General features: G+C 41.9%; 1 protein-coding gene across 1 annotated transcript in view; it reads right to left on the bottom strand.

Annotated features, from left to right (window-relative positions):
- Positions 1 to 7,017: 7,017 nt before the first annotated feature.
- DNAH8 (dynein axonemal heavy chain 8) overlaps positions 7,018 to 13,542 on the bottom strand; it is a 467,072-nt gene continuing 460,547 nt past the window's right edge. The window contains exons 96-97 of the mRNA XM_071218442.1: positions 9,474 to 9,595; positions 7,018 to 7,441 (exon numbers count right to left, since the gene is read on the bottom strand). Coding sequence (XP_071074543.1) covers positions 7,154 to 7,441; positions 9,474 to 9,595 — 410 coding nt within the window. The 3' untranslated portion in view covers positions 7,018 to 7,153. The remainder of the gene's footprint in view (positions 7,442 to 9,473; positions 9,596 to 13,542) is intronic.

Below are 13,542 nucleotides of genomic sequence, written 5' to 3'. Positions count from 1 at the left end.
CAGAAACATTGATGATTGTCTTTTCCATTTCTGCAAAGAAAGTTGTTTAATCTTGTATTGGGATTGCATTGAATCTGTACATTGCTTTGGGTTGGATTGAACACAGAATGTCCTTTGATTTATTTAGGTTTACTTTAATCTCTTTCAGTAATGTTTCATAGTTTTCTGTATGCAAGTCCTTTACATCCTTGGCTAGATTTATTCTTAGATATTTGATTCTTTTAGTTGCCATTGTGAATGGAATTTTTTTCTTTATTTCTTCTTCTAATTGTTCATTTGCTTGTATATAGAAACACTACTTATTTTGTGGTGTTGATCTTGTATTTCAGCACCTTGCTGAAATAATTTATTAGCTCTAGGAACTTTGTTGTGGATTTTTCAAGATTTTATGTATATAAGATAATATCATATGTAAATAGGGAATGTATTACCTCTTCCCTTCCAATTTAGATAAAGCAGGGTCATTTTTAAAAACATAAAACAAGAAATTCAATATAGAAGGTTGTACTAGACACCTAGAATGAGTAAGTCACCAGTTAAGCACTACATTTAGCTGTAAGTGGCTTTCTGTTTTTTGGTTTTTGTGTTTTTTTTAATGGAAACACTCTCCACAGGTCCTTACAATTTGTTTTTTGTTTTTTTTATTTAGGATATTGAATTATTTTTTACACTTTTTCTCTCTTCAGCCTTTGCTGAATTTTGTTCTTTAAATAACTTTAATTACTTTTGTAGTTATGTATGATGTACCTGCTAGTCTAGAATGTTCAAGAAAGCCTAGGAAAAGCATGCCAAAATGAACCGACTGATGACTTTCCAAATTCTTTAATTTTAAGCCTGCATTTGTTTGCACACTATATAACGTGTTATTTGCCATATAGTCCCTCTTCTATGCACATTATCTTTTCCATCCAGATAATGAAAACTATTCAAATTAACAAGTCAGAGAGGTAGATATACTATTTTCTATCATAATTATAAATTTTAGAGGTTCATGCCATTAGACTCTGGCTTTTTAAAAATCCAATACCGTTTACCAAAGTACTTTAGAGCATTAACTGGAACCATTCAGCCTGGGTTCAAACTCCAGCTCTGCCATTTACAATCTGTGAGACCTTGGACAAGTTATTTAGTTTTTCTGTGTCTCAGTTTCCTCATCTGTGAAATGGAGATGTGGGTTGTTGTAAGGATTATGTAAATTAATTCATGTCAAGGGCTCAGACCAGTGCCTGACATATGGTAACACTACAGAGGTACTGGCTGTTATTAAGTCACAGATGTCACTGCCAATGATAGTGAGCTCACCGATCTTGGGTGTCTCCTTAGAGACTCTGGTGGTTCTTTAAAAGCACTTGGGGGAAGCAAATGTGGCTCAAGGAGTTGGGTGCCCACCTACCATATGAGAGGTCCTAGGTTTGGTTCTTGGTGCCTCCTAAAGAAGATGAGTAAGACAGGGAGCTGACGTGACAGGCTAGCATGGTGAGCTGACACAACAAGGAGACACAATGAGGAAACACAATGAGTGATACAACAAGCAGGGAGTAGAGTTGGTTCAAGCAATTGGGGACCTCCTTCTCACATGGGACATCCTGGGTTCATGTCCTGGTACCTCCTAAAAAGAGGACGAGCAGACACAGAGAGGACACAATGAATAGACACAGAGCACGACAGTGAGCACAAACAAGGCGGGGGGGGGGGGGAAGTAAATAAATAAGATAAATCTAAAAAAAAAGCACATGGATAGCAAAACAGCTCTTTTCTCCAAATTGAAATGGCAGAAAACACATTCAACTAGACTCTCAAGATTCTAAACTGCTGTGTTTTAACTCTTTCTGATTATTATCCATATCACCAACTCATTTTCCAAATCCCCACATTCTGCCTCCATGTTAGCTTTCAAATGACATGCTTTACTTCCATTCTAACTGTCGCCTCCCTAGTTCCACTCCCCATTTCATCTTGGTTGGTCTAGAGCAAGAGCTTCCTGATTGTCCTGCTCACTTCCACTTGCTTAACAATCCAGAACAGTCAATGGCTCCCCCCTCTCCCTGTGGTATCCTAGACCCTCCCAATACGGCCCCCACCTGACTTTCCATCCTTTCCCATCATTTGCCTTTATTTACCAGCAATGGGGATACTCACTGTTCATCCATTCTTTCATCCAGTCACATTTTTGGGGGCACTAAAAGGCAAGATTCTGCTTTCATGAAACTTGCTATAGAGCAGGGAGACAGACATATAAATCATTAATCTCTAGGATTATAATTGATAAATTCAGTTGCAAACAAAATGCAGGAGGAGCAATAAATCCTGTCTGGGAGAGATTGGGGAGGGGAGCCGCAGAAGTCCTCATAGAGGGAAAAGAAAGGATTGGGTGATGTGCGGAAAGCTTTTCTTTTTAGTTTTATTGAGATATAATTAAGTATAATAAACTTTTGTTTAAAATGTACATATTTGAACGTACACTTAAAATGTAAAACATGGTAAGTTTTGACACCCATGAAACCATCACCATAATCAAGAGAGACCACCTCTATAATGCCCCAAATTTTCCTCCTGCCCCTTTGTAATCTTCCTCCTCTCAGTCATCTTCTCTCCAGGCAACCACTGGTATACTTCCTATCACTATAGACTGGTCTGCATCTTCCAGAATTTTATATATTTGGAATCATACAACATGTATTTTTTGGTCTGACTTCTTTTGTTTGGCCTAATTATTTTGTAGCATGTATCAATAGCTCATTCCTTTTTATTGCTGAATAGTGTTCTATTGAATAGTTATCCCATAATTTGTTTATCCATTCTTCTGTTGAGGGGCATTTGGATTGTTCCCAGTTGTTGGCCATTACAAATACAGCTGCTATGAACATTTGTGTGTAAGTCTTTGTATAGATAAATGCTTTCATTTCTGCCTGGGTCACATGTTTAACTTTTAAAGAAACTTCCCAATTGTTTTCCAGAATGGTTGTACCTACCATTTTCCACTCCCACCAGCAATGTATGGAAGTTCCAATAGTTCCGCGTGGGAGGGTTTTCCCTGATAAAGGACTAGCATGAGGAAGAAAGTGCTTGTGAGGCACAGAGAATATCAAATAGTCCTGATGGCAGAAGCAACTGAGCAAGTGCAGTGATGGGGTAGGAGAAAGGCAGGAATTTTGTTTTAGACCAGTTCACAGAAGGCTTTGGTCTTTGGAGAGTACATTTTATTTTATTATTTTTTAAAGATTTATTTTATTTCTTTCTTTCCCCTTCCCCCCCACTGTCTGCTCTCTGTGTCCATTCACTGTGTGTTCTTCTGTGTCCACTTGCATTCTTGTCATGCGGTACTGGGAAACTGTTACTTTTTTGTTGTTGCGTCATCTTGCTGTGTCAGCTCTGCATGTGTGTAGCGCCATTCCTGGGTGGACAGTGCTTTTTTCACGTGGGGTGGCTCTCCTTGCAGGGTGCACTCCTTGTGTGTGAGGCACCCCTACGTGGGGGACACCCCTGTGTGGCATGGCACTCCTTGCACACGGCAGCACTGCACGTGGTCCAGCTCACCACACGGGTCAGGAAGCCCTGGGTTTGAACCCTGGACCCTCCATATGGTAGGCAGAAGTGCTATCAGTTGAGCCACAACCGCGTCCCTGGAGTGTACATTTTAAGTGGAGGAAACTCATTGAAGGCTCTTGACCAGAGGACGATGTGGTCTGGCCTAGGTCTCCTGAACATTGCATGCTGTTTCTGAAATTCCTTTATACTATTTTCTCCCTCATACTGTTCCCTCCCTCCAAATATACCTGTCTATAGTCTTGGTCTATAGAAAGTCCAAGTCCCAAATGAAATGCTGCCTTGTTTTCAAGTTCATACTGCGTCTCACATTTCAAGTGAGTCCCTGATTCATCTGCAGTCTCCTGGACAGCTTGTTCAAGCAACGTCACCCACAAGACCGATGGCTTTTAGAAGGCCTATCTGTAGGCACTTTTCTTTTGGTCTTATTTTTATGTAAAGTCCAAACTAAAATAACATTTTAAATCAATGAAGGCATAAACCTCATTGCTTATTCTGCCAAGACCAAAATGAGAATATGTAGACTGATGCCAAGGAGGAAAAAAATTGCTTTGCTTCTCTCCAGCTTCAGTTGCCTTAACCCTCTCGTCCTCTCTCCTTTGCTTTTGCTCTTTTCTGCTCACCAGGTCTCCCTCACTCAAGCGTGGCCAATTAGGTAATCAGTGGAAAAGCAACCAATATGCAGAGAAAATGGTTATGTGTTTGTGGAAGTTCAATTGCTCAAAATGTGCGAGAAAAATCATTTCCTGGGCCTAGAGGAAGAAAGCAGGACTGGGCCCCAGCCAGGTCTCAGCAAAACTAGGGATAGCGGAGAAGTACATTAGCATAAATCAGACCTCAGAGGTACTGCTCAAGTGCCCAGGGCCCACCCTGGCTGGGCCCCAGTGCTCGTCTCTCTCTCTCTCCTCTATCGACACGGAGCAAACCAACCAGCAACCTGGGAGGGCTCCCAGGAAACGGTACGTGTGTGGCTTCAGACTGTTCGGTCTATGACCTCTGCTCGATTCACATCTTTTTAATCTCTTTTCTAAAATTTCCATAAAGAAGTCAAGTCATTAGAAAACACAGAACCTAATTTTTATTCTCTGAAAACCTAGCATGATATCGAGGGACTTAAACTATGCAGGTTGCCTTTAATTGTTTCAGCAACTGGGCAGGAATAGCAATAAAATGTGTGGTTCATTTTGGGAACTGCAGTTAGTTTCATGATAGTGTTGGGGCCCTGTACTTCCTCTGTGCCCAACCAGACTGTCAGGTGCTTCCAAATTCCAGCCTCATTCAGGAGGACATTCTTTCCAGAGAATGCCACCTTTGCTTTAGTTCAAGTGTCTTCTGGCCAAGGGAAGTGCGGAAACACTTGGACCAGGGGCTCCGTTGCTTTCTTTTTCGCCCAGGAAAGTTCTGTGGCTTTTACATTGAATCAAGATCAGGAGCATAGTAGAGTCACTGTGCAGTATACCTAACACATCTTTTATAGTTTGAAAGTACACAAAACTATGGTGGAATTTTCTCTGGGGTGTTCTCTGGACACCTCAGAGGCAAAACCTGGGCTCTTTCTCGGCCATCTCATTTTGTTTAACATTGGCATCCCTGATCAGGGCGACAGAAAGATGACAAGGAGCGAGGGAATTTGAAACACACTCCTCCTTCAGCAGACAGAGGGAATGGAGTTTGATAATTTAGCAGGGGGCGGGCCACAGGATTGTGGATGGGAAGGTCAGCAGAGGCTTTTCCTCACGCTCCTGAAGCTGCATGAGCTTTCAATATAGGGCCCCATCTGTTTTGTTAAATTGACAATTTCCTTTAGCAGGAAATAAACTCATACTGAGTTTCAGACTAGCTACAGAATAAGAAATAGCTTCACTTTTTAAAGACTTTGCTTTTTAAGGCATTTGGCATGTAACCTAATTTCATTTGCTCGAGTTTATTTTTCCTTCTCCAATTGCTGCCTAGAAAAGTGTGCTTCATTATTTCTTGCAGAATTGGGGTTTTGTAGGGGGAAGAGCTGGTGACTTGGAATTTTCTGGACCTCACAAGCAATAAAAATAAAGTAATATTAAATTAAATTAAAATAAATGACAAGAACAGGCATCCCAGTGAATTTTCTGTCTCAAATACTTCACACCACACAGCTATAACCTGAGGGGTACTGGCGTGACCAACACTCCAGTTTCCATTTCATGAGCATGGAGAGAAGACCAAACTCGAAAAAGCAAAGGATAGGGAACACATCAGCACAACATGCACATGTCTTTTTGTTTGTTTGTTTTTTAGGAGGTACCAAGGATTGAATCTAGAACCTTGTACGTGGGAAGCAGGCACTCAGCCACTGAGCTACATCTTCTCCCCTATGCATATGTTTTGCTTTGTTTTCTTAAAGATTAAAAAAATTTTTTATCCCACTCCAGATGGATCCCTCATTTGTCTGCTCATTGTCTGCTCACTGTCTCTGCTCCTTGTCTCTGCTCATTGTGTCCAATTGTTGTCTGTTTGTCTTCTTTAGGAAGCACTGGGAACTGAACCTGGAACTTCCCATGTGGGAGGCAGGTGCCCAACTGCTCGAGCCACATCTGCTCCCTGCTCACTGTGTCTGCTCATTCATCAACTCATTGCACCAGCTCATTGTATCTGCCCATCTTCTTTAGGAGGCACTGGGAACTGAACCTGGGACCTCCCATGTGGAAGGCTGGTGCCCAACAGCTTAAGCCATATCAGCTCCCCATATTTTTTTTTAAGGTTTATTTTTCTCTCCCCACCCCTGCCCTGCTATTTTTGCTGTTTGCATCCATTTGCTGTATGATCTTCCGTATCTATTACTTTCTTTTTTTGTCTTCTCTCCTCCTCTTTCTCCTCTAGGATTCACTGGGATTCAATCCTGGGGATCTCTGATGGGGAGGGAGGTTCCCTGTCAATTGCTCTCCTCAGTTCCTGGTCTCTGCTGCACTTCACTTTGATTCTCCTCTTTGTCTCTCTTTTGTTGCATCATCATCTTGCTGCGTGACTCACTTGCATGGCTCACCATGTGGGCACTGGCTAAACACGCGGGCACTCACATGGGCATTTAACTCACCACGTGGAACTTGCGTGGGCAGTCGGCTCACCACGTGGGCACTGGCTCACTGCACAGGTAAATTTTCTCTTCTTTTTCACCAGGAGGCCCCAGGGATTGAACCCAGGTCCTGCCATAAGGTAGGCAGAGGCCTTATCACTTGAGCCACATCTCCTTCCCCATATATTTTTATTTGAGGGAAAAGTTGGCATCCTAATGGATACTTTTAGGATGTAACAAACCCTTACTTTGTTTTCCATTTTTAAAATTCAAAACCCTGCAAAGTGGTCTGACTTGACCAGAGGGCTTTATCTTACAAATAATTACAATGGGCTAGGGTTTCCTGGAATCAGAGGCATTATTTTAGAATTGTTCTTTTGAATATTGATAAGAAGAAAGAAAACACAAGCTATCATAGAACATCAACTTTTTTTTTTTTTTAATTTAGAAAAGAATGGTCAAGCAATTATCAGGAAAGAAAAGCCATACATCACCATGCCTCTCAATAAGACTAGCCGTTTTTGTGGCTCTTGGTGCCTTCAACAAGTGGAAATGAACTTACTTGATGTCACACAAAAGGGCCACTCCTCTCAGGATCCAGTGATCTGGAGACAAGACTGTTCTCAAATAGACCACGGTTATGAAGGTCAAGTCTGTTCGCCGCGGCTTCTTGTAAATGGGACACACGTACAGCTTGGGGTCCTTGGGTGCTGTGGAGTTAATGGCATAGATGTGCAGCACGGGCAGCTGGGAGAAGAGGACCTTGGGGGTGGATTCTATGAGCTTCCCATTCCGTCTGTCCCAGGCAGCGCCATCCATGTAGAGTCCATAAATATACACGCCTTCCTGGAAGAGTCAAGCATAGAGCAACAGGATTTTTAAGACATTGGGTGCTGCAAGATGAGTCTCCATTACTGTAATAAAGGTTTGTCAGTTTGGAAAGAAAACATACACCCCATCTTAAAATGTTACCAAATGAAGAAAACACACCACTGGGCCCACTGCATTAGTGAAATATCGAGTGCAGTCTTCCCCTGCGGCACATCTTGAGTCTATGAGCAAAGTAGAAATGGTCCTATTATTGGTTATTTAAGCATGGGGGTGGCCTGCTTGGCACAACAGACTTAGCCAGCAGTGTCAAATCACCTCTGCCACGAGCTAAAAGTCTAGGAGAGTGCTGGTCTAACTGGGTGTAGGGTGGGACCCCGGGGCAGGATTTGGAACTGGATGTCGCACACAGGACCCCAATCTGTGCTGGCTAAGCCAACGTGTGGCTGCGCTTGATGTGTTATAGGACGCAATGGTATTTGTTGCAGCGGGCATGGCCAGCAGGAGAGTCAGTGAGCCCCGAGGGGCCTGACGTGGTTCAGCCGGGACGGGATTGGGGTTGGTTCAGTGTGTCTCTCCTACACATGCTAGGACTTGCCTGGAGGGCCTCACCGTTGAATCAGGGGGACAAGACAGCACCCACAGAATTGTATTTTTAAAAGACATGAATTGAATACCAGCAGACACTCGTTACAGGGACTGCAGGCAGATGGAACTGAGGGTAGAGGTGCTGACTTGTGAGGTGAAAGGCCCCAGTGGGCTGCAGTGCTCAGCGGCCTTAGTGGAGCAGAGGGCCCTGAAGTGGCCTTGATGGAAGGGCTGCGTTTGGAAAGAGAGGAGAGAGGGTGGCATCCCAGGCGGGAGTGATACTAGGAAGAAAGGCAGGATGGTGGAAAGGCCCAAGCATTTTATTTAGCAGAGGATTCAATGGTTACAACGTCTGGAAGGCAAGCTGAAGAGGTTGAACTTTATCTTGTAGGCAGTGGGGAGCCATAGAATATGTCTTCTATAAATTAAAAAAGGCTAAGAGGCAAGACTGGGGAGATGTGAACAGTCATGGAAAGCTCATAAAACCTATATGTGGAAGAAGGTAACCGTTTTTCTATTACCAGTGAGGACTGAGTAAGGGGAAATAAATGTAGATTATAATAAAGAGAGTGAGACTAGTTGCAAAGTGTTTACTGTAATCCCTTTATGCGGGCTAACAGTGTGAGGACCAGATTTCCTGAACCCAGAACAGACCCATGGTTTCACAGTAAAACCTTGGGCAGTCTCAGAAAATCAGGACATACAGTTACACCATTAATGCAGTAGTAAATATTAACTGCACAATGTGACCACTTAGAGACCATCCTGTGGTAAGTTGTATCCCTTTCTAGGCAACTTTCAGTCTCAGAACTTTAAAAAGTCAGCCTTAGAAGGGAATTCAGAAGTTGGGAATCATCTGGTCCAGCCTCTTTATTTGACAAATGAGGGAATGAACATCAGAGAAAGGGAAAAGGGGACTAAGAGTCAGTGAGTGTCTATGTGGGACTGGCACCAGCATAAATCATCCCATTTAATTTCCACAACCACCTTTAATGAGGTTGAATTGTTACCCTTATTTTACAGATGAAGGAGTCAAGGCTCAAAAAAGCTGAAGAACGTGCCCAAGTTCACAGAGCAGGTAAAGGTCAAAGCAGCAGCTTTGGTGATGGTGTGTTCTTGTCGCCAGGCCCCTGCACTTTCCTTCTGCCCAGCTCCTGTTCTGAGAGGATCCCACGGTATTAGCTGGAGATGTGTGAGAAATCCTTCTTAGCAAACACAGTGTAACTTGTAATTATTAGAAATGCAGTCTTCAGATATCCCAGAGCTGGCCAGACTGTACCCTCAACCTCCTACTCCAGCAGATGGAGGCGGCTTCGGCTCTGAGCTCTTTTCACTACCACAGGGGAACTTTTGGCTGCAACGTTCACAGACCTGACCGAGGCACTCACGGGCCAGAGTTAAGCAGAACCTGCCATGCAGCCCCAGGGGCAGGGCGGCCCTGCTCCCGCCCAGAGGTGCCTACCCCGGGGGGCGACGTGATCTCCTCCTTGGTCTGCCGCAGAACCTCGTTATGGATGGTCACCGAGTCCAGGGCCCAGCCTTTGTGGGCGCGGGTCACTTCTTGCCTCATTGCTGTGAGGAAGCCTTAAAAGAAAAAAAAAAGGGAAAAAAAAGGAAAAGGTTTGGATGCTTTGGTGCAGTTCATTTTAGAAACAGGAAGGAAGCAATGTCAAATAAATGTAAACCTCGGGGGGACATTTCTTTCAGCGTTTTGTTTCTCTTTGTGGGGGCTTGTGATGCGCTAAGTCTTCCTCGCCAGCTGACAGCAGGAAAGCAGCACCGTTTCTGCCTCCGACAGGGCCTTGGTTAGAAATCTGCTGGGATTTCTACCGCTCAAGTCCTGCGTGGGTTGTAGCCCAGTCCTGGCTCTTAGCCTCTAGTTAAAAGCACAATATTGAGGAATAAGCCTAGAATTGTGAAATATTCTGAGAACAGCATTCCAAATAAAATCTGAATCAAGCCATTATCAAATTTCTATTTGCTATAATGGGATAATTTTATTTAGTCTAAGGAAATAAGGCACAATGCCGAAATAAAAAACCTGACTTTTAATTTGATCAAACAAAGCAATCACACCGGAAAGTAAAGCTACATGTTTTTAATGTGCATAATACAATTATTTTAAGACAATACATGGTTCTGCATACTGTGGCCTTTCTTTAAACTTAATATTTGCAAACTATGCCATTCAATTCAATAAGAGAAGTCTCAGAGAACAGCGTTTGATGTTAAAAATGATGCCCTATTTCAATGCGGTCTACAAAACCTGAAGAAATTTTACCTGTGACTGATATATTTTGGCCTCCATGCTAATACTGAAAATCATGAGGCTCTCCAGAAAGTAATAGTTTGGATTTGTGCATCCCTTCTAACTCCTATATTAATGACTTCTGAGAACTACTATGCACAAACCAACACATAAATGATAATATTTTGATGGGTTAGAACGGAGTGGGGGATGAAGTGCAGGAATTGCAGGGCATAATTACAGGCCCTGAGATAAGATCCTTAGGGGTTGGAAAGAAAACCACCCTAGCGTGGCTTCCTGAGAGTGCCAAGTCCCATTCCTAAGTCCCTTCCTGGTTATTAAATTAGACACTTAGGGAGGCATTCATTCGCCAAGTCTCTCTGGAGTGGCCACCTCGTGCTAGGCAATGCTCTGGTTGGGATGGCCACAAAGATGAGAAGGCCATCCATGGACCCTGCACTTAAGGACCTCAGGCTAGAGGGCGTGTGGAGGGAGACAGTCCTAACAAACAAGGACATACGGCACAAGTTCATAGGCCATTACGAACAAAGTTATAAATAAGGATACCCACGTGAGGAAGTGGTTCAGGGAAGGCTTCACTGAGAGGTGAAGTTGAAGAAGACTCCCAAAAGACATGCAGGCATTTGCCACAAGGGACAGTCCCAGTTAGAGGAAGAGCATGTGTAAAGGCATGGAGGGCTGGGCTACAGGAGAGCCAATGAGGGCGGGTGAGGTTAGAACAAAGGGAGAGATTGGTCTTTGAGGGTCTGAGTACCTAGGTTCGGAGCTTGGAGCTGAGTCTGTGGACTGTGGAAGTCATTGGTTATTCTGAGCAGGCAAATGATCTGGTTGTACTGTACTTTAGAAAGCTTACTTGGAGTGCTCACTGAAACAGGATTTGGAGTGCTCAAGAAGAACCCTCACATTGGTCTAAAAATGTAAGTTGGTCAATCAATCAGAGTAGCTGGTGTGAAGAACATTTATAGGTGACCTTTCAAAGCTATAATTTCAAATATAATGTATTAAGTAATTTTAAGTTTAAAGAAAGGCCACAGTATGTGAAATCAGGTATTGTTTTAAAATAATTATATTGTGTACATTTTATGATATAAAATGTTCAGTACAGGTGGCAGGAAACATAGTGGAAATTTTCCTGGCACCAAATGCTGATCAGCACCATGTACACTGTGTGAATCACTTGAGGTGATATGATCAGCATGTGATTATGCTGACTTAAACTTTAAACATTGAGGACCCCATAATTTAGCAGTGAAATTAACATTGGTATGTATGATCCCAATAATAGAATCCAATTCCCCCTTCTAACTCATCCCATGAAAATGTCAATTTCATCATTCAACATTAAATGTGTATCCATATGGTGTATTAGGGACTATATATCCAGGTAAAGTATCTGAAATTAAACTCACCTCATTCTATTATATTTTAAAATTCATCACTGGTTTGTGACTCTACAAGGTATGAATCCTGGTTCCATCCATCCACTTGTACAACTTTAATAAGTGACTTTCCCCATAACCTTTTTTTTTAAGGAGGTACCGGGCATTGAACCTGAGACCTTGGACATGTGAAGAAGGCACTTAACCACTGAGCTACACCCACTCCCCTCCCATAACCTTTGAAGTTCCAAATAAATTGCAAATCTGACCTAACTCTATATGGCACTCAGGACGAGTCATGTGCACCAGATGAGGAATGAACTTGATTCTCTCTTATGTAACACAACTGCTTCAGAGACTTCAGTGAGTGTCAGAGAGCTCTGAGAAGCTCTAGTGCAACCAAGAGACTTCATAACACTTGACAAGGAGACACCTTTTCCTGTCTTCTCCCTGCTGAGGAGTATGCATGATGCCATCTAGCTGACTTAAGAAATCAGCCTCCTAACACTGAGGAAGCACTCTCCGTGTGTTAATAGGTAGAATCCAGAATTCACTTATCATATACCTTGGGCTTTTAAGGACAACAGGACATAGATGCAATGTTAATATTTCTATTAGCTATTAAGAAAGGAAAATATTAAATAAATATGTTTGAGGCCTGAGAGTAGAGGGCGAGGAACTGTTCTACAGGTCATTTCTACTCAGAGAACAAGGAGAAGATAAATATTTTTGCTAGACTTGACAGTTTTTTGTTGTGGTTTTTTTTGGTTTCCTAAAAAGAACATGTTCTCGTGGAATTTAAAGGCTGGCAAATTCACTGAATGTTCATTAATGAATTTAAAAATGAATGACCATCTTTCTTGTAGACTGATATCAAGTCTAATGGAATGAAAATCGGTGTTTTCTGAAGCCTGCATAATTTAAAAAGACCATTGGTATATTTTTCTTCGTAAAAGTTGAAAAGCAGTACTTCTGTTAAGGAACCAATTTATTTTTTAATAATCCTTAAACCAAATTTCAATCATTAGCGGTGGAAATGATTCATACACTCACATGTTTACTCTGAAGTAAACGAGAAACTAAAAAGTTGGGAAAAGTCTTCAACAATAATAACCTTTCATTCTTCACGAGATTTAACCACCCACATGATAATTGGGTGATTTGACTATTCAAACATCCTTGTTATATGTGGCCTAATGAGATGCAAAATTTTTTTTTCTTCAAATTCATATAGCATAATGAATTCTTAAATCACTTGTCAAGGTTGTTCTTTTAAAAAATCACTTTAAAGCTAGGATTATACTTTGGAAACTCAGGTCTAAAGTAACATTTATTGTGTCTTAATTCCTATAATATTAGTAATCCAACACTTCAGCAAACTAATTACCGTTGCTTAACTTGTAAAATCAATTGGCTTAAAGAAAGATGCTGAGCTCTTTAGATATCATTTCATACAAGGTGTTAGAAAATCTTCAGAAAGGCTGCTCTCCTCAATTTTATAAGAAATCACGTGGTATTCTGTAATGATGATCCTATACCAAAATTGTCAACTTTTTTTTCTTTAATAAATGAACTGGTCCTTATGGAATGGACCTTAAGTTGTGCGGTATTTCCTGTTTAACCAGTTACCAAGACTTGCAGTAGCATTTTCAAAGTTGAGAAAAACGATGTTCCTGCCAAGTTTATGGCAGGCAGCTTTTTCCCCAAATGAGAAGCAAATGGAGTTCACTGGTAAGTTAAATAAAAGGTCAGAAATCATTAAACAAAGAACATGCTGATCAACCTAATTGAATAAAAATGCACTGGGCCCCCTCCTCAAAGTTTTGCTTAGAAATGCTTTAAGGCAGGGCTCTTAAACTTTGCTGAAAATTAGAATCACCTGG

Source organism: Dasypus novemcinctus, chromosome 11 (assembly GCF_030445035.2).
Source record: "Dasypus novemcinctus isolate mDasNov1 chromosome 11, mDasNov1.1.hap2, whole genome shotgun sequence".
In the NCBI taxonomy this organism is placed as follows: domain Eukaryota; kingdom Metazoa; phylum Chordata; class Mammalia; order Cingulata; family Dasypodidae; genus Dasypus; species Dasypus novemcinctus.
The sequence above is the reverse complement of the archived record's forward strand: the minus strand, read 5'-3'. Positions and strand labels throughout refer to the sequence as shown.